The sequence below is a fragment of the Coturnix japonica genome, chromosome 1 (assembly GCF_054131305.1).
Source record: "Coturnix japonica strain WE chromosome 1, WE-NBRP24, whole genome shotgun sequence".
NCBI classification, from domain to species: Eukaryota; Metazoa; Chordata; class Aves; order Galliformes; family Phasianidae; genus Coturnix; species Coturnix japonica.
Genome location: NC_140663.1, coordinates 6615074 through 6635524, shown reverse-complemented (window position 1 = coordinate 6635524; position 20451 = coordinate 6615074). Strand labels below are relative to the sequence as shown.

At 41.7% G+C, this 20451-nt stretch overlaps 1 protein-coding gene across 3 annotated transcripts in view; it reads right to left on the bottom strand.

The window, feature by feature from the left end:
* The window catches only part of ELAPOR2 (endosome-lysosome associated apoptosis and autophagy regulator family member 2), an 83236-nt gene that overhangs the window by 11348 nt on the left and 51437 nt on the right, over window positions 1–20451 (bottom strand). For all 3 annotated transcript variants that reach the window (XM_015875491.3, XM_085512702.1, XM_085512712.1), the window contains exons 3-16: window positions 18121–18316; window positions 16932–17079; window positions 15227–15313; window positions 13483–13588; window positions 12629–12781; window positions 11974–12062; window positions 9852–10032; window positions 8884–9012; window positions 7512–7602; window positions 5749–5851; window positions 4529–4666; window positions 3501–3764; window positions 2444–2617; window positions 1242–1431 (exon numbers count right to left, since the gene is read on the bottom strand). In XM_015875491.3, coding sequence (XP_015730977.2) covers window positions 1242–1431; window positions 2444–2617; window positions 3501–3764; window positions 4529–4666; window positions 5749–5851; window positions 7512–7602; window positions 8884–9012; window positions 9852–10032; window positions 11974–12062; window positions 12629–12781; window positions 13483–13588; window positions 15227–15313; window positions 16932–17079; window positions 18121–18316 — 2049 coding nt within the window. The remainder of the gene's footprint in view (window positions 1–1241; window positions 1432–2443; window positions 2618–3500; window positions 3765–4528; window positions 4667–5748; window positions 5852–7511; window positions 7603–8883; window positions 9013–9851; window positions 10033–11973; window positions 12063–12628; window positions 12782–13482; window positions 13589–15226; window positions 15314–16931; window positions 17080–18120; window positions 18317–20451) is intronic.

Genomic DNA, 20451 nt, shown 5'->3' with positions numbered 1-20451 from the left:
CTACCTGGGATACACTCATAAATTAGCAAACCTGTATCTTAGAGTAACCAAGTCAACAGGATTTCCCACATAGAAATATCTGTCTTTAATGAAACATTTTACTACTACTGTGAAACAGAAGACTGATGGAGAAGGAATACAGTGTAGAAATTCAGAAAGGACAAAACTGAGCAGCCGCAGATGAAAATGTGGCTAACACAATGTGGCAGACTAAAAGGAACGGGAAATGGAAGACGAGGTTCAGTTAATGCACAGATACATTTAAAAAGCAGACAACATGAACTTGCGCAGAACAGCTTCTGTTCGATACATCTGATTTCATTCCCTGAGTGATGAATTTGTTTGCTAAAGAAAATTATTTACATTTATCAAGTATTTCATTAGCTTATATGAGATTTTAATTAAAGAGTTAGCAGTGTACTATCAATTAAGTGTAGTTATTTACTACATATTACTATGTAATCTATTACAAAATTATCTGTCCATGGCAAAATGTCATCAAAAGGGGTATGGCCCCAGGTTTCTCTAGACATTGACCCAAAATGTCCCAAAACGCAAGACTTCCATTAGTGATCTGCAAGTGCAGATAAGAAAAAGATCAAGAGAAACAGAATTCAAACAGGAAAAAAAAAGCTGCTTTAATGCAAAATATGGAGATGCTGTTTGTTCACTAAAATGTATAATAATAACAACCATGGAAAATCTTTTGTTTCCATTAGTCTTAGAAGTTCAGGCTTGGAATGCTCTTGTAAAGATGCGCTTTTATAAAATAAACAAGTTTCTGGGCTCAATGCCAGGGAGCAAGTACAAACATTCTGTGCCTGTAATGGATAGGTGAGCAGACTAGATGACTTCATCGGCTGCTCTGGCCTTAGATTCTGCAAACTTGTCAGCCAGAGCAATGCAAGATGTAACGGTGTGCACTGCCTCATGCTGCCCTCACCTAATTATGCCCCAGCACAACCACCTTCTGAAATTGCCTGAATGGGGACTTGGCATGGGCAGGAATGCTTGGACTAACGTGACTGCTACAGCAACTGGTCTTGCTCTATACGAGGTGAGCGGGAAACATGACAGCAAATCAAATCCTTTTAATTACATTCTCCAGATTTTTATGCTGAAATTCTATGCACCATGGGACCCATGAGACCAAACACAGGGAAGAAATACTAATAGAGACAAGAGGTGACCAGCCCTAAGATATCTCACTTGCAGCAATATGCAAAACACAAACCACATACCTAAGAACCTGTCAGCAAGGCTATTGGATTGAAGAGCCAAGGCTGTTCGGAAGCCCTTGCTGTCTGATGGGATGATGGTGGACTGACAGACAAAAGCTCCCACAAAGTTGGAAAAATCTTCTGATTCTGCAACCATGTCCTTCAGGGTAACATCTGTGATATTGTCAGTGCAAATAGCCATCTTTTTACCCTGCAGACAATCAGGAAAAATGGGGAAGCTGTTGGCTGTTGATAGGATGTGGAAAAGTTCAGGAGACATTGCAAACTGTAGGAGCTTCATTTGTCTTAGAAATAACTCGATGCTTCTATCACAAGAGAAACAAATTGCAGCAATAAACTGTGCCATTCTGAAGGCTCCGATTAAAGCCTCATTTAGTCTCAGAAACAAGATGTCACCTCCAGTATGTGTCTTATCAGAAACTTGTGCTACGAAGCACTTTTCTCTGTTTATCTTGACAGCACAGTGCTTACTTGCAGAGCATAATAAAATGGCTTGTACAGAAAAAAACATATTGCTTGTAAATAATGCACTGTAGAATACCTCTTTACTTGGAATTTAAACCAGATAAAATATTCTCAAAGCACGACTACATTAAATCCATAAGCAGATACACAGCCTTCAAGACTGCATTAATGTCATATACTGAGACCAATGTAAGACTCTCAGAACAGCAGAAACGAAAGCCAAATCAAGGAATTTGGCAGGCTTGACCCTACAAAATGCCAAGCACGCAGACCCAGTCCTACGGGTCTGATAGTACTGTATTACCAGGGAAAAACAAGAAACGAAGACCAGATCCACAGGGGAGTATCTTTATGGATCTGTCATCAGCTCTAATCCAGATAGGTATGTACACATTTAAGCCCAAAAGTATATAAAATTCTTTAAAGAAATACAACAACTGGTTTATCTCATCTCATGCAAACTCTTTAGTATAGGGAGAAGAGATTTCCTAACTTTACAGGGATAAACATTGATGTAAAACATACGCATTGGCTTTCAAGGGATAATCATCTGGTACTGCACCAAGATGTCAACTGCTGTATGTAACAATATACTCTGGTACGCTCCAAATCTAACAGCAAGATACAGAGGAAAGCATTTGCATCGTGATGATGCACACTGCCTCAGTGTGATCCCACCAAGCATCAACACGGACTGCACACTGGTTAACTCAGCCCTCACCATCCACTGAGCTCACCTCATTCCCACAAAGGCTGATGTTAAAGAAGTGGAAGAACTTGGTCCCACGGGAAGTGAAGCTCGGCCCACTCATTAAGGAGCCCACCTGGCTGAGGTTGCTAAAATCATAACTCAGGGTCTGGTTATCCTTGATGTATGACACCAAGCAGTCGCTGAAGCAGGCAGAGTGGTCCTTCAGAGATGGAGAGGAATTCATAAAAGAGAAATTATGGACCAGTAGCAAACCACATAGCTGGCAACTGTGACTTAAAGCAAGGAGGAGTAGACAAGACTACCTTCCTTGCTAAGGACAAAAGGGAATTTGTCCCATTTCTGTGATTCATCTTTCCCCTGAGAAAATTCCCATCCTTGCTTCAGTTTCTTGCAACCAAATCTCAGAAATGTTTTGATGTCCCCAAGCCTTGCCTTTCTGCTATCCAAGAAAATGTAGAGTTGTTTTGTTCTGTTATTGGCATATTTATGATCTCAGTGGCCAAGCTTAAAACCCTGTAGATAGACCGGAATCATGGCCCTGCTTATACTTGCATCTTTCAAACCTGAGAAACAGAGCTTAAGAAACAGTAACAGAATATGAACCCAATTGAAGACAGGAAGAATATGAACAAAATGGATCTGTTATTCAAGTCCCTGTGCAGTTCCTTGTTGTATAATACTCACACGGTAAACATTTATCTAGGCTTACAGGCAAGTTCTAAAGGGAAGGTAACATCATCCAGCTGGTAAAGTCCCTGAGTTTAAAATAGCAGGAGTTTGGGACAATTTGAGGTTCAAGGAACTTAAATGTTTACCTTATTCATACACTACCCCAATGTAGCTTCTTGAAATGGACCATTTTTTGAGCCAGAGTGGTCAATTTTATCACCTTATCATATGTGTAGAAACAAAAATTAGACTAAGGACATAAATAACTGGAAGAATGGGCTCACTGGTTACAATAATACTCCCATGCTAACAAGGCACATACCTGAAGTAAAAGCAGCCAAGCTGGCCCTTTGAGTGTTTATGCTCCAACCCACCCAGTCTGCCCTTCACTGAGAGAATCACAGTTTCCATACCTTGGTGCTCTTGCTGCCAGGCCCACATGGGATGCAGGCCTCCTTGCCATAGACCTGGTGGATGGACAGGAAGGTGTTGTCTGGACACTCCTTGCACTGGCTGGTCTCCTTCTCGATGTAGTGTCCCACTGGGCAGGGCACACAGGATGAGCCAGACTGCTCAGAGACCAGCGCACAGGCCCGACAAGAGGAGGCAACTCCATCCACTGCGTTAGTCACTGTGATGGAGTAGATCTTTGCCACATCATTGATGAACTGCCTGCTCTAGAACGAGACCCAAAGAAACCACCCTGGTGCCACTACACCATTGCACATGGACAGTGACTCATGCATGCACTTCCAGCATAGGTAGTTAACCCACAGCTCCTTCCAGAGTGTTAGTTCAAGCTCGGATGCAATATTTTTCTACAGAGTGTCTGGTGTGGTGCTACATTTTGGTTCTAGGAGAAAAATAATGTTGATAACACACCAATGTTTGTAGTTGCTAAGCAGCTGTACAGAACCAAGGCCATCCTCAGCAAAAGGCCCAAGTTGCTGGGAAGGAACAGAATTAGGAGACGTGACTTAAACTGGACAAAGGGTTATTCCATACCATATGCCATCATGAAGAAGCTGCTTTGAAGTGCATGGGAGTTTACCTCTCTCTTCCACTGCTCAGGGAACTAGCTGGGGATGAGTCAGTGGGTGGGCAACTACTTGTGCATCACTTGTTATATACATTCATATATATGTGTATATATATAAAAAATCACAACTATTATCCTGCTTCTTTTCTCTACCTGGATCAATGATTATATTTCAATCCATGAGTTCTACTTTTTTTATTCCTGATTCTCTCCCCATCCCACTGGGAAGGGCTGGGAGGGAGCAAATGACTGTGTGATGCTGAGCTACCTGTCTAGTTAAACCACAACAACCCACATGGTAACAGCCACTCAAGAAGCACAAGAAGCCTGTGAGCTTTAACAGAAGCCAAGAGCACAGAAAGCGAGTGTCCAAAGGAAGCCGTGCTGTAAAACAATACTTACATCTTGGCCCTCATTTATTCTCTGAAAGGCCCAGGTAAACGTGAAGGAAGCATTTTTGGAGATTATATGAGTGTAGGATTGCTTCTCTTTACTTCTTTCCCATGATTCCACTACATTAGTATTTTTTCGATTAATATCCTGTAAGTCATAGACATTAATTAAAAAAAAAAAAAACAACAAAAAGTGGTCATACTATATTAAACATTAGCATTTTATAGTACAGTCGTTAATTTATGTAAAGGATTTTGCAATTGCATTTAGCATTTAATAAAAGGAAGCAAACATGTTTATCCTGCTTTCCATCACTGGCAATATTCCAGTTGAGAACAGGCATCTATTCTAAAAGATGCTCTTATTCACAAAGCAATTAGGTTTGAAGTCCTATAGCCAATTATGAACAAGAAAGATTCAGCACAATGGCTGAAGTTTCAAATTCTGCTTATGTATAAATCATGTGGTTCCCAGAGCAAGGAGAGAAGAAAATTACAATTCAAAGAAATATTGTAGTTTCTACCATCTCTGTATATCCAGCTTGTTGATGTCTCTAATGAAACAGTACCAAAATTTACACAAGAAAAACCTGTTCAGCCTGTCTTTGTGTTTTTTATTCTCCATCATGTTCTAGTCCAAGATGGAGCAGATTTGGATAAATTACCACTAAAAACAAAAAAAAAAGAAGCACCAGCTTTACACTGCAATTGAAGGAACGAGGGAGTGGCCACAGATTTGGTTACCTTCCTCAGCTGATGGACAAGAAAAGTAAAAAACCATAACAAACACTTGGTTTTCACGGACAAATGTTCACTGCCCTGCAGATTCCCCAAGTCACTGAGAGGACTGAGACTAAATTTCCCTTTTCTTATCATCCCTTCCCACATGCAGTGCTTTGGAACTGATAAGAGGAAAACATGATCATCCAAGAGTCACTGAGAGATGGATCAGTTGGTTTAAGAAGGGAAATTTGGCCTTTTGGTGACATATAATCTCTTTTAAAATAAACAAATAACCAACAACAGCTCACAATTTTAGTAGAGCAAGAATTTTGCTGGACCATTAGTTAAATCCTTTCAGCAAGGGCACCACAGATATAAAACTAATATCATGCTTAATCTAAGTCATAATAAACCAAGTGCAACTAATCACACCTATGCAGAGGTATTAAAGTGATATGTGGAATACCAGGCTCAGTCGTCAGTCATGGAGAGAGGGGTCTCACTTACCGCCATGAAGTACAGCACACAATCTGCTGAACAGATGGTCTCAAAAACAAAAGTGATCCGTCCTAGTTCTGACCCAGTTGCTCCTGTCAATGATGTCGGAGGTCTGTTTGAGAGAAGGAATGAAACATTTACAAGGTGCTCTCCAGACACACGGCAGTCAATCCTTACAATTGCTTTCTATATATCACGGGAACTACCAAAATACAATCACATAAAACTTGCCCTTAGGGAACCACAGAAGATAGGCCTGTACTGCAGCTCTGCTCTGGGTTATTGAGCACAGCAGGACTACTTTTAAGTGTGCGATTTCTTTATGGTACAGTTCTCTCACTATCATCAATACCCAAATTCAAATGTATTGGTAGAGAATGTTATCACTTAAATGTGTTACACAAGAGTAGCTTTAAGTGATTTGCACCAATTCAATAGCATCTACCTTCCACTGGTGGGAGATGCAATCAGGAGTTTCATTAAATAACCAGGGTGCTCCCGTGCTATCTATTAAACACTTAAAAATACCCTTGACACTCCTAGCACTCAGCAGCAGGGACTACTTTGGAGAATTCCACATGATTACCCTGGAGCAATACTCAGAAATACCTGCAATGGAAATAACTGCAGCTCAGGAATTACTTTAGTAGAGCACAGGGACACACTGAGCTTTTCCATGAGTATGTTTCTTGCTTTTCTTTTATCTTTGTTGTATGGACATATTGTAAAATAAAAATTAGAGTTTGCTCATCTGGTATAAAAAGTAGCAGCTCCCTTCATCTAAAATACAGCATACCTTGCCTGTCTAAATCAGAGAATCATAGAATCATTTAGGCTGATTAGCAAGATCATCAAGCACAACTACCAACCTGACCTACCAAGTCCCATTGCCCAACTATATCTCCCAGTGCCATGTCTGCTTAAATATTCCCATATGCCACTTAAATACATCCAGGGATGGAAACTCTACCACTTCCCTGGACAGCCCATTCCAATGCTTGACATTCCCCTCCAAGAAGAATTTCTTCATAATGTCTAATCAAAACTGCCCTTGGTGCAGCTTGAGACCATTTCTTTGGATACTATCACTTGCCACCTGAGAAAACAGATTAACATCCTCTTTGCTACAACCTCATTACAGGTGGTTGTAGAGAGTGATGGGATCTCCTCTTAGCCTCTTCCGGCTGCTCCACATTAAACAATCTCAATTCCCTCTGTTCTCAATTCCATTTGCTCCTCATAACTCTTGTTTTAGAGTCTCTCTATCAGCTTTACTGATCTCTGCATATGCTTCAGCAACTCAATATGCTTCTTGTAGTGAGGGGACTAAAGCAGAACACAATATTCAAGGTGCAACACATAATGTTATAATAATACAATAATAATAAAACATAAGTAATGATAATAATCATTTATGATAATAATAAATAATAGGCACCTGGTCTGAGCCAGGAACCTAGGGTCACTCTTTGGAAAAAGAAGAGTTAAAAGCACACCTAGCAGTTAATTCATCCTATCTGTGAGTCCAGGAGAGGTAGGATGCCCTGTCCTCCTGAGGTTCCTGCATTCTCCATTGACTCCAGGAGCACTGACATTGCAGCCTAGCTAGAATAGCAAAGTCATGTGGGACCAGTATCCATTGCATGGCATGTTTAGCTTGTTAATTCAGAATGGAAAACTGAAAACATTGTTCATTCCAAGGTTAATGTGACACAGGTGTAAGACGCAGAAATAAATGAAAAATAAATGGAAAAAAAACACCTGTTTCTTACTTAAATCCTGGGATGTGCAAGTTCAAGATAAGATAGTCATTGTCAGAGCCTCCAGCTCCACTCTGGATGTGGTCACCAGCCACCTCCCAACCTTCAAAGAACAAAAAAACCAACAGGTTTTTAAGAAACAAGACACACGGCAAAATAAAATAAAATAAAAATCTGCATTACCACACATTTTTAATCAGTTCAGTGCTTTCAAACAAGATGTCTGGTGTAAACTGTAGGTCAGTATAATAATGCATTTGAAGGAAAAAATTTAGTAATTATATTAGCTGCTGACTTCATAGGCAAATGCCAATTTGGAATCAGCAAAGTAATTGAAATTTCCTGACCTGTGCTGATCATCCATCAAATGGGATGATCCATCTGACCTCTTCCAGCCTTAAAAGTGATGAATAAATCTATGCATTAAACATAAAACGCATGCTCCCATACATCCCTGCTTAACACGTATAATTCATAGCTTGAGTTGCATCAGACTGACAAGGCAGATCAAACAGAGTGGAATTTCTCAGAGAAGGCTAGAGGTGAGAGAAGCCCAGAACAGAACATTCTTCACAAGTGAGCTGTGACTGCTCTCTGCTGACATCATAGCACATGTGCAGAGAGAAAGCTCAGAGAACTAAATGAACAATCACCACACACTTCAGTTATGTTTTCCAAAAGAATTATGCATGTATTTTAAACTCATAGCTATCACAAAACATGAATGGAGATAAACTGGAGAGAAGTCAAATGGTGTTTTCATCAATGGGGATATTCAGATATTTCAGAGTTTCATAGAATCATTTAGGTTGGAAGGAACCCTTCCAACCTTTAAGGAAAGGTTATGTAGTCCAACTCCTCTGCAATGAACAGGGACGCCTACAGTTAAATCATGTTGTTGAGAGCCCTGTCCATCCTGACACTGAATGTGTCCAGAGATGGTGCACCCATCACTTCTCTGGACAACCTGTTCCAGTGCATCACCAACCTTACTATAAACTATATCCAGTCTAAACCTCCCCTGTTACAGTTTGAAACCACTTCCCCTTGTTCTGTCACAACAGACCCTGTTAAAGAGCCTGTCCTCTTTTCTCTTATCGACTCCCTGTAGATACTGAAAGTCTGCTACCAAGTGTATATGGCAGTATAAGTTTTTAGCTGACGGGATCTGATGTAAACTGCATCTTCTGCCGTTTTCTGATATAAAAGAAGACATTTAGTGGCTGCTTCCTGCAGGAATTATTAAGTCTGGTGAAACTGAAGAAAAGGAGAGAAACTGTGTTGCAGTTCACAGCAAAGAGGATATCCATTTTGATGGCTGCTGCATTACAACATTACCCAGCAGAGGTGAAAGGCACATAACAGTAAAGGGAGTTTGGCTCACCATTCATCCCATCACACTTTGAGTTGCCAACATTAAAGCAAGAAGTCTTCATGTTGCTCGGTAGGATGTTCCACCACTTGTACTCAAAGCCAAGAGCGGGTTCAGTCCCAGCAGGGCAGGCTTTGCACTCTAAAGGGAGAGAGGGTAGGAAATGAAATCACATAATGTAAACGCATCTCAAATAATGAGCATATAATGAGCAAATAATATAATTTGTTTCTTTATATCTAAATAGCAAAAGAGATATCACAGAATCGACTCAGTTATAAGGGACCTTTAAATGTCATCTAGTCCAACCTGCCTGCAAAGAACAGGGACACCTAGAGCTAGATCAGGTTGCCCTGAGCCTGCTCCAGCCTGACCTTGAATGTCTCCAGGGATGGGACATCCACCACCTCTCTGGGCAACCTAATTCCAGTGCCTCACCATCAGGATGAGAAGAGTAGCAATGACACCAACATTTTATAAATTACAGATCATAACCTTATAGCAACTGAGCTGCAACTGGTCCTCCCATGCCACACTTCTGCAGGTGACTACCAGTTCAATACAACTTAGAACCATTAAGCTAGAATTTACACTCAGAAAATGCCATCTGAATATTCATTTGACAGTGCTTGAAATGAGATTTGTACAGGGAAGATCATGGCATGGAGAGAAGTATGGATGAAGAATTACTGACTGTAAAAGTTCTGATTTCTTTCTCAGAAACCACTAAAATCACCCCTAGGATATTTATGCCAGCCAAGAAATGTATCCAGAACACAGCAGGTCAACTTACAGCAGCAAATTCCAATAAGAAAAGATTTAAGAGGAAAAACAGGTAGTCAATATCCTCTCACTGATGGCAAATACTAAGAACTTTACAAAAAATGAATTCTGGCATGTGATGATGTGTCATTAAACCCAGTCACACGCAAACAGACAACTACTTCTGGAGACACAAGCCATTTTTTCAGGACTCCTACCCTGTGTCCCATCTGAAAATGTGCCCTGTGGGCAAGGAGTACAGGAAGATGAAGCATTGCTGTAAAAGCCAGGATTGCAGGGTGGACATTCCTTCCTCTCTCCAGAAGGAGGTAGGGTTAGTGCGTCAGGGAGATCCTCTCTGCAGATCTTGGGTTCGATCCATTTGTACATGATCTGAGTCTGGAATGAGAAGACACTGAGCTCACATGATGGGTCAGAAAACTTTAGGTCTGCATGCACTGCACAAGGTCCCCCTTTTATATTATATTAGGGTATTCCTGATGTTTCATGCCAAATACAGACCTTGCACATCTGGGATAACAAGGGCAAAGCAGGGAAACACAAATGATTGGACTCACAAGCAATTTCAAGATTTCAGGTCTTAAAGAACAAAGGAAAAAATGTGAAGCTTAAAAAAAATGACTACAGCGCATGACTATTTATCTAGTGAATTTTCCCATATAAATGTTTCTGTGGAATGCTTATGTGGAATGCTATCCTAACAAGTTAATAAAGAACCTGTGCATTTTGGCCATAGCAACCTCAGACATAACTTTTCCACTACAAAATCTCTTTATCTGGAAGGTTTTTTTTTAGCTGAGAATCATAACTTTTGGATTTTCTGTATAGTGGCCTATTCTTTGCAAAGAACCCAAGTTCTCACTGGTCATCTTCATCCAATTAGCAAAAGCCAAAAGCACACAGGAACTTCCCCAACTCCTTTCTAGTCCCTCTGCCTTTACTTAAGGAGTGATTTATGAATGCTGATATGAGTAGGTCTGTACCATTACCTATATAATGGTATTGCCTCACCACCTTCTCTTGTAGGCAACACAAATGAGATGAATCACTCAGAGAGTTGAGGTTTTAATTTTTATCTGACTTTAGGTCAGTCCCTGAAAGGGTTTAATATCTCAAGATGAAAATTAGCTGAGTGTCAGAGGAAACTAACTGGTAATAATTTAACCTGGACAGAGCTCACACTCTGGGTTTTTCCATATTTCCAACCCAGCAGCACAACAGGGATCCTTGAGGCCAGAAGCATGTGTACACAGTACTGTGGGACTGCTCCCAGTGTTAGAGTGACATGTCGCTCTGCTTGCCTTGCTGTCCTCCTTGGATCCTGTCACCTCATTCTTTGTTGATCAGCCTTTCCTTACTGCTCCCAAACACTCCAGGATTTTCTGGAGTATTGCTGTCTAATTCAGCAGCATCACGAGTGCCCACATTTAAAATAAAAAAGGATTAGAAGCTAACAAAGTATCTGTGTGGTTGCCCAGAGCCCAGACACACCATATACCCTAAAATAAAACTACTGCAACTGAGCAGAGAGAATGGGGTCAGACAGTATCCATAGTCACAGTGGTAAGGGTTTCTAAGACTGGGACTGAAGTGACCAGGCTGCTCCACCAACAGGATCTCCTATGAGATTAGATGGTGTGTGGAATCTACTCATTAGATTCTGAAAGAAATAACCACTGAGAGTTCAGGCTTTTACAGGCATCCCACAAGGCAATCACATTACCAGCAGTTAGGCTGTGCCTCAGTACATGAACACAATAACCAGGTTATGTCTATACTGTTATTTTAAACAGATTGTGGACTCTTCTTTGACATTAAAAACAAGGAGCACGTCACATATTAAACACCCTTCCACTCAAAACTGGTGTGGCTGTGTCCACTGCTCCTGTGCCATGTCAGAACCTGAATTATGCTTAAGCACTTCTGGGACAACAAAGCATGTTAACATAAGCCTGTATTTTTCCAGGAAAGACAATAAACAACAGAACAGGATTTATTCTGGGACACCACTTCAGCCCATGCTCCAAACTTCAGTTTTATGAGCACATAGGCAGCACCAGGGACCTAGTCAGACTAATCACAAAAGTAAGGAGCTTAGCATTTCATTACATCAGATCTTTCAAGCAGACATGAGATAAGCAAATTCTTACAGAAGGATAAAATGGAAATGGATACTGATGGAGAAAGCAGCTAAAGGGCATGCCAGCAGCAAAACTGGGATAGCAGTTGGGTAAGAGATTCCTAGAAAATCTTGTTTTCAAATCTAAACATCACAGAAAGCTCAATTAGATTATAAATAATATCAGGCTTTTTACTTACTTTTCCTTCCTTATCGCACGGGGTGTGGATCTGGAAAAAGTCTTTGTTTGTGCATGGAGGACGCTCTATACACGCACTGGATCCCTCTTCTAAAAAGAAAAATAGTCTTATAGCAGGTGCTATGGTTGGTAACTGATTCTTCAACAACTTTCTTACAAGACAATCGCATGAAAGAAAACTGAAGACATTTTGACAGCGAAAAATGGATTTTGCTCATGTTTCATGATCAGCAGCTAACCACTACTGGGAAGACTTGAGATGTATCATCCAGCTACAATGGCAGGAATGGGCCAGGAGATAATTTGGGGATGGGGTTCCTAGAAACACAAGCCTGAAGGCAGTGATGAAGCCAATACAGGAACCATCCACCAGTAACGCAAGTTACCACGAGAGGGCACAGCACACCGTCAGAAAGTGGGCTCCCCGAGAGATGGAAAAAGATCTCCATCCCTTCATGTTAACACTTGTTGCTTTGCCCAAGATTGTAGCCTGTTATGTACACAAGTGTCCTCTGCAGCTTTTGGGGAGCTCCACCTTCATTTCCATTCTTCAGATCAACTGGAGACTAAATTTTGTTGTTGGATAATTCTCACATCTGTATAGAAAAACACAACTTGGATATTCACTCTCTCAATCCCATCTGATCTATATATACCTGCATAATAGATTTCTTCTTTACACTTGGTGCACTCTTTAGCTCCTTTCTCGGAATAAGTATTTCTTGGACACTCTTGGCAGCCAGATGAACCTGGTTTGTCACTGTAAGTACCGGGCTTGCATGGGAAGCATTCAGATGTATACGCGACACCTGTAAGGTAATTTGCAGATGAAACAAAATACAGAGAGGTGTGCTCTACCAACTACTAACAACCTGTGTATCTGGGAAAACAAGCCATTACACAGATTAAAAATCACAGGCTTTAAGCACTCTAAAAATGTTGGTTGTGCTGAATCTTGATCAGTCTTTGCTCAGTGCAAGTTTGATGCATGTAAGAATCTTACAGAGTATTCCAAGCTTGATCACCCTTAGAGAAAGGCACCAAAGAGCAATTCTAGATTAAATGAATTGATTAAGCAGTAATTTAACTACCGTTGTTATTATAAAAGTGTCAGTCTATTTTTCACTGTTTCCCTCCCTTCACTGTTGAGAGGCTCACCAATAAGCCTTTTATAAGCCTATAATAAAAAACAGTCTTTTTTATTATAGAAAATCTCTTTGCTCCTTCCCTCTCTTTCTTATAACAGAAAACCACCTTGCTCCTTTCCTCTCTCCGCTTGCCAAGCTAGTCGTCTCCAGTAGATGGCCTCATGTACCAGCTAAATTCATTTTTCAGCCTTTTCCCTGACAGTCAAGTTTTGAAGTTCTGTTTCAGTGCGCTGAAATAAGAGGAAGAAGACAAGGGGGCTAAAAAAGCCACTTCAGTGTTGACGGCACACCAGTAGAAATAGCACTTGTTAAGCACCATGACAAAAGAGTAAGATAATACCTAAGAGGCAAATATCTCTTACCTTCAATTGTGATGTTTTTCACCAGAACTGGTTTTACCACTTTGGATCCCATAAGAATCCCTGTTGTTCTCCAGTATAGTATATTACTACCAGATTTCAAGGTTACCTGCAATAATATGCACGACAGTTAGTTTGTATCCCCTCACCAAGAAACATCTTATTTCTCTCTTCTGTTGCTCCATTTTTGTGCACCCAAGCAGCAACTCAGGCTTTTCCTAAGCTGATGAATGAGACAAGAAGAAACAGACAATTAGGCCAGTGCTGTGGAAACATCTTTGAAAAGTGCTAAAGTGGGTGTAATAAGAAAGCTGCTCAACACTCCAGTTTTATGGAAAAACACCAACAGCTGCTTCTGACCATGCTGTAAATAGAACTGGGAAAAGTTACCTACACCTCACCCATGAAAAGGGTCTGGGATACTGAGATTTAAAGCAGTGCAGTGCAGTCCTGGCAGGACCACAAATCTTTCACTCGGGATAAAGAGTCCAAAAACTCAGCAAAGGGAGACACAGCACACTGTATCCCCCACTTCCCAGGCAACCTCAGTCCAGGGGAGAGCTGGGTTACCACAGCTGAAGCTGGACCACATGAGCCAAACACCAAGCTGTGTGGTACAGAGATGTTGAGATGCAACAGACCTGGCATGCTGAAAGGAGAGGCTGCAGTGAGTGGAAGAATGGGACCAGAGAAGCTGGCAGGATTTTCAGCGCAGACTCAAGGGGAGCCAGAACAGCCATCTCACCTGGCTCATGTCTACATTTCAGCTGGGCATTCAAGACACCCTCATAGTCAGTGGAGGCATGTGCACTTTCCAGACAACAAGCCCAAATGGCATCATCTCCCATTCAGATGCAGACTGCATCTTCTGGTTCATTTAAGCCAATGGCCTGGCCCTGGATCCACTTCTCAGTCTGTGTACTTACCCCTTCTGACCCAGCTCTCTCACCTCCAAACAAGACTCACGGGAGGCTTGCGCCTGAGATACAAGGTGCTGCCAACTAGAGCTGGCTCAGGAACACAGTTTATCCTCCAGGAAGATAAGCAGACAACAGAAAACAGAGTGGGGTGTTCTCCATGCCAATAAAAAGCCTTCTTGTTCTGGCATCCTGTCATCTACATTGAGCTTTTGCTGTCATAGCTCTGGGAATTGGGGTAAGAGGGTCTACTGAAAATCAGTCATCAGTATGAGCTAATGAATCTGCACATGGTCTGTGCACCAAGAAAGCTCAGCTGGCTGGGCCACAGGCCAAGAAAAAGGCTGATGTTCCCAACGTGGGCATTCATGTTTGCTACAGGAGCCACTTCAGTGCTGCCAGCTTGCTTTTTAGCAGGGTAAGTTGGAAAGCACAAGCTGGCTGTAGGCACTTGAGAACAAAACACCAGCCCCGCCTGCCTGCACATCACACACTATGCCCATGGCTGCATGGCAGGGTCTCATGAGCAAACAAATGTTGTAGAAGATTTCAATTACCATCGTGTCAAGTCACCATGGCATGTGGATTTGCACAAATCTGTTTAGCCTTATAAAATTGCACTTGATTAAGGGAAATCAATAGAAATTCTTGCATGTCTGTCATTTGCTTTGGGATCAGCCACTTAGAGATCACAGTGGCTTTGTCTACAGTAGCAGGCAAATGGTGCTTCTTCATATGTATTTACAGGATCTGATTCTTCCTTATTCAGAGGAAATTACAGTCATTGATAAATACAAAATATATTTATTTTAGAATGAATTTTTACTTACAGAATGAGAGCCCCATTCCCCATTGTCTGTCAGCTTCACCCATTTGTCTGCTGTGGACTCCATCTCTTTGCACTGGTCATTCTGTATCTGTTAATTAAAAGCACAAGATCAGTGATCACAATCAGGTACGTCTCTCAGTCAGCTTAATGATTGCTGGCTGGGAATGATAAGATTCAGCTTTGTTCCTGTTGCCTACATATTTAGGACAGCAGCTACCTTACTTATGGGGGGGGGGGAACTTTCAAAAGTTGCTATCAGCTTCCACTGACAGTATTACTGATGCAGATGAAAAAAAGAAAGGGCAGGAAGAGCCACGTTCTCTCACTGTCTCGTCAGATTTGGATGCTGATCATCTTGTCTTGGCTGCTTCTGCCTTCTCCCAAGCCCTAAAAGTCTCAATTCTCTCAAATCCAGTGGCTGTGGGCCCCCAAATCCTGTCAGGATTTCAGCAGGGATTGGCATGTGGCCTCAAAGCTTTCCACTCTTTTCATAGCTATCTTCTCTAAAGAAAAGGAACTAAGTCCCTTTTAGGCAATATTCAGCCTTTCTTCCATCAGGGAGAAAGGTCATTTCAGGTGAACTTCAGTAGATCTGAGGTCAAGATTCTTACTCAAAATTGCTTCACATCTTGCCTGAAGTAAGTCATATAACTCCATATCTTGACACTTAATTCTCATCTAGACCCACAGCACTGAAGCAAAATGGGGAGAAGCACTTTCCTAATGGAAGGCAGAGATCTAATTATTTTACAGTCTCAGCCTCAGCATCTTTGTGCCTGACTTCCTATATGGAAATTGGAGATAGTACAATATCTTTTCACAAGAATCAAAGTGCTTTATTATGTAAAAAGGCCTGGGAAGGCAAGGCTGTAGAAGCACTGAGCATTTAACAAGAAGTATCCACACTTGCATCCCATATCTGAGGATATCTTTTTGTTTACCCTCAGACCAACAGTGCAAGAACCTGGCTGCTCCTAATCTACCCATCAACCAGTTTGTATTTGTGCTTGTTACTGCCCTGACCCAGGTGCAGAACATTGTACTTGGCTTTGAGGTTTGCAAAGGCCCACCTCTCAAGCCAGCCAAAGTCACTCTGGATGGTGTACCTTCCCTGCATTCCATCCCATCCATTAAACATATTTATGCAAAAAAATAAACAAGAAAGAGCTTTTAGAGGTGTTCAAATATGGTTTCCCTGAAATACTGGGGATCACCAGACATTATCTACTATTTCTGTAAAAGGCTGCAGCTTCACTGAGAAGAAAATGACAAATGTGAGGACGTGAATCAGTGGGACATGGTCAAAAGTAACGAAACGCCATTTTCAAACCTAGCACTCAGAGAACCAATACATTTGTTCCTTTGTGGAGGCAGATCAGTCAGCCATTAACGCAACTGGATCTAGGATTCATGATCTTGTTACATTCATCTGACAACAGAATGAAGAAGGGTAGACTGGGGCAACTACACTGCACAGCTCAGGGCTGTGAATCCCTTGGTTTCCCAGAGCCCAACCAGTCCATCCACATGGGGAGCAGAACGCCTTTCCCATGCAGGTCCCATCAGATCATTTTAGTAATTTGGAACCAGTGTGGTGGAAGCCCATCCAGGCTGTTCATATTTCAGACCTATGCAAAACCTGGTTTTGCTGCTCTTTTCTGGATTGAAATTTTGCAAGGTTGGGTTCATCATAAAAAAGGTCTTACGAAAAATTCAAAGAAGATGTTGTTGTCAATATATTGATATTCAAAGAAGACAGAACCAGACTTCTTCAGGTGCACGGCATAGATGAGAGAAACTGTACAATCATCCCTGTTTGACTCGATGTAATTCCCTCGTGGTGTCCATGAAGAGCTGATAAGTACAAACAAAACAAGCCACAGCTCAGATCATAGGCACCAAGGAGACTTTTCTTACAATACAGTACAAAAATGTACTAATGCAACAAAGAACCCCAAGCCCCACAGTAGCTAAATGCAGTGGATTTATAGCTTTATTACTGGGGAGCATTTTATTTTTCACTTTAAAATAATATTTATCATTAAAACTGCATATGGGGACAGATATGGTGCTAGAAATTTAGGATCCAATCTATACAGGAAAGGTTTGTTAACAACAGGTCCAACACACTTTCAGTCATATTCAGAAACAGCCTTCTGCAGCCACTGTGGGTCTCTAAATAGGCAGCAAAAGTACCTTTTAGCCACATTTACTACACCATAACCTTGGAGCTTTCCAGCTACAAATAAGCACAGCTCCAGGCTGGTCTTAGGCTCACGATCTGCTGATGAGTCCAAGGAGACCATGATTACAGCAAAGAAATGGCTAAAAATTTTGCTTCTCAGTCAGTCTTGCTTGACATTACTGGGGCTGTTTGCCCTCTTGGAGAGTTCAGGTAAATCATTAAGCTGACTTAGTGCGGCTGAGAGGGACAAGGTAACAACAACAGGGCTTTGCAGCGCCTGAAGAATTTCCTGTACCTATCCCTCACACTATATTGTGTGGTTTTATATAAATTTTCAGTTCAGATAGACAAATAATTTCCCTGTATGTTTATGGAGCTGACCTTTCCCTGATGGCATTGCTTTTGCCAAATCCCAAATCTTAAGGACTCTCAGTACTGTTCCCAAGAGAACACCTTGGAAAGGCCACACTTCACTAGTGGATCAACCATTTACTACAACATAAATGGCATTTAAAGCATTCTCAAAATTCACACAAGACAAAATCCTCTCTCTCCCCAGACGTATCTACACCATACCTGTGTCCAAGGTAGGACCCCTCTTCCAAATGCACACTAAGTGCTGAGAAAAGACCTGCAGCACATGGGCCAGGAGCATTTTAAGCACAGGCTCGTCACTGCTGCATAACCCAGACACACACAGAACTTCTTACTTGTTGCAGCTGTTGGCTTTATTCTCAACTGAGCCCACTGCTGTGTCCATGAACGTCGCCACATTGGAAAATCCTGCTGGCAGCTCGTCCCACTCATCAAACTTGATCCCACTGCCCAGCGAGTAGGTCCCCTCAGCACATTTGCTGCACACCTGGTTCTTCATCTCCAAGTACTCACCAGAGGCACAGGAGAAAGCTAGGGAGACAATCATTTCCAACATATTAATGAAAAAATCCCAATTAATTTCCATTAATTCTTTGCCACTTAATTAATTAAGAGTGAACTGATTGGAACCAAATGGGAATGTCCAGATCTTAGGAACACGGTGGGTGAACCCTCAACAAAGGCTGTAAAATGCTGGTGCTCTCTTGTGTCTACTTCTTCACCAATATGGTGGCACTGGAACCAAATCTCAGATGACGGCTGCTGATTCACAGCTTGTCTCCACTGGCAAAATAAGATTTAGAATTGAAATCTCTAGCCACAAACTGTTCTCAAAAGCAATTTGTGAAAGTGAAAGGTTGTAATAGAGTTTTTCTCGCTCTCACTCACTTACTTGCTACACCTTGAACTCAATTAAAATTACTGGCACCTGAGGGACAGAGCAGACTTGTATTGCCCACCTTTATGGTAGCGTCCCATTGAGTTATGGGAACACTATAAGTCTAGGCTGTAACACTATAAATCTAGGCTGAGAGCTGAACACCTAATACACAACTCTCTACACTTCTCATGGACTGCCAACAAACCCTCAGACATCTTGACTGATCATAGAATCGTTAAGGCTGGAAAAGAGCAGTAGGATTACATAGTCCAATCATCAACCCATTACCACCAACCATGCCCACTAAACCATGTCACTCAACCCAACATCTACCCTTTTCTTGAAAATCTCCATGGATAGGACTCCATCACCTCCCTGGGCAGCCTGTTCCAATGCCTCACCACTCTTTCTGAGAAGATATCCAAACTGAACCACCCCTAGTGCAACTTACAGCCATTACTTCTCTTTCTGTAGACCAGTCAAGATCACATCTAAGAAAAGAGGTTGACTGTAGCGCTATTAGGATGCTGAGAAAATACATACTGGTTACCAGTACAGCAAACAGAGTAGTTAAATATATGTAACTAGGGAAAGAATAATTTAGAAAACATGTTCACAAAGTGATAATCCCACTCTCTTCCAGCCCTGCACTGCATCACATCCTCTCTGAGACTGAATGCCTTGGATGGAAACCAAACAAGCACTTTCTGCAGCATTTATCTCTTGTGTTGCTGGAGGGTTTATAAACTCAACTCTGCCAGTCTAGCCAAAGTAGGACTCAGAGCATATCACACAACTCAGCCCAAGAAATGCTGGGAACTCTTACTGAGTGTTTCATGTGGCTACATCGTGTAGTGGCAGACATTCCATAAACTCACTTTAAGAGACATAGACTCACAGTCTGAGAAGCTGTAGGACTGCTAGCTGAAGTGGTGAAAACTGGCCCAAAACAACTGACACCAGCTGAAGCTGCAGCATATGTGGTTTTATGGATGTGCTGACGTTTATCTAACTGCAGAAAAACTTGTTTGATTGTTAAGTACTTTGATAAAGATCTGTCTGCGTAACAGCAATTTCCACCCATACGCAACATCCAACTCAGGCTCCCATTTCTGAGCTGGCTCCCAGTGCATTTCTTTGTCTAATTACCCTTGACAGGCAACACTGGAATGCAGATAAAAGGTCCGTTTTGATCGAAAGCTCTGCCAAAGGGTCATTATCTTTTCTTGGTCATATTGACATGCTCTCAATCTCAACTAGTGCAAGTCAAGTCAACAAACCTGTTCCCCTAACCCATCAATCATGAGTGACAAACCATGAAGGAAAGTGGACTGAGCCAGCAGAGCTGGTGCTGGGATGTACGCATTCCGAAGGAGCCCAGAGAAAAGCAGCAAGCACTTTCCTATGTGTCTGCCTGAAGTGAGACCGCCTACTGTACAGCATTTTACATGCTCAATGGTGTCCCTGCTTACTGTCTAAAACAGTGGACAGTAAGTTGAACTGAATGAAGATCTTTTAACTCCTTGCAGCCTGATCATTATAGAGAGAGAAAAAAAGTGTTCTAGAATTCAAACTGGCTGCTGCAGACTACACTGTCATCCACTGCTCACCTCCCATGTGAGAGATGAACCTTCTTAGGTGGGAAATTACCTTCTTTCTATTTTCTAAGCATCACATTTAAAAGGCTGCAGTGCGTCCTGTCAAAACACATACATCTGCAAGCAAACTCGCTCTGAGCATGCCAGCTGCTTGCCAGGTTCAATTTGGGGCTGAACGTGGCTAATAG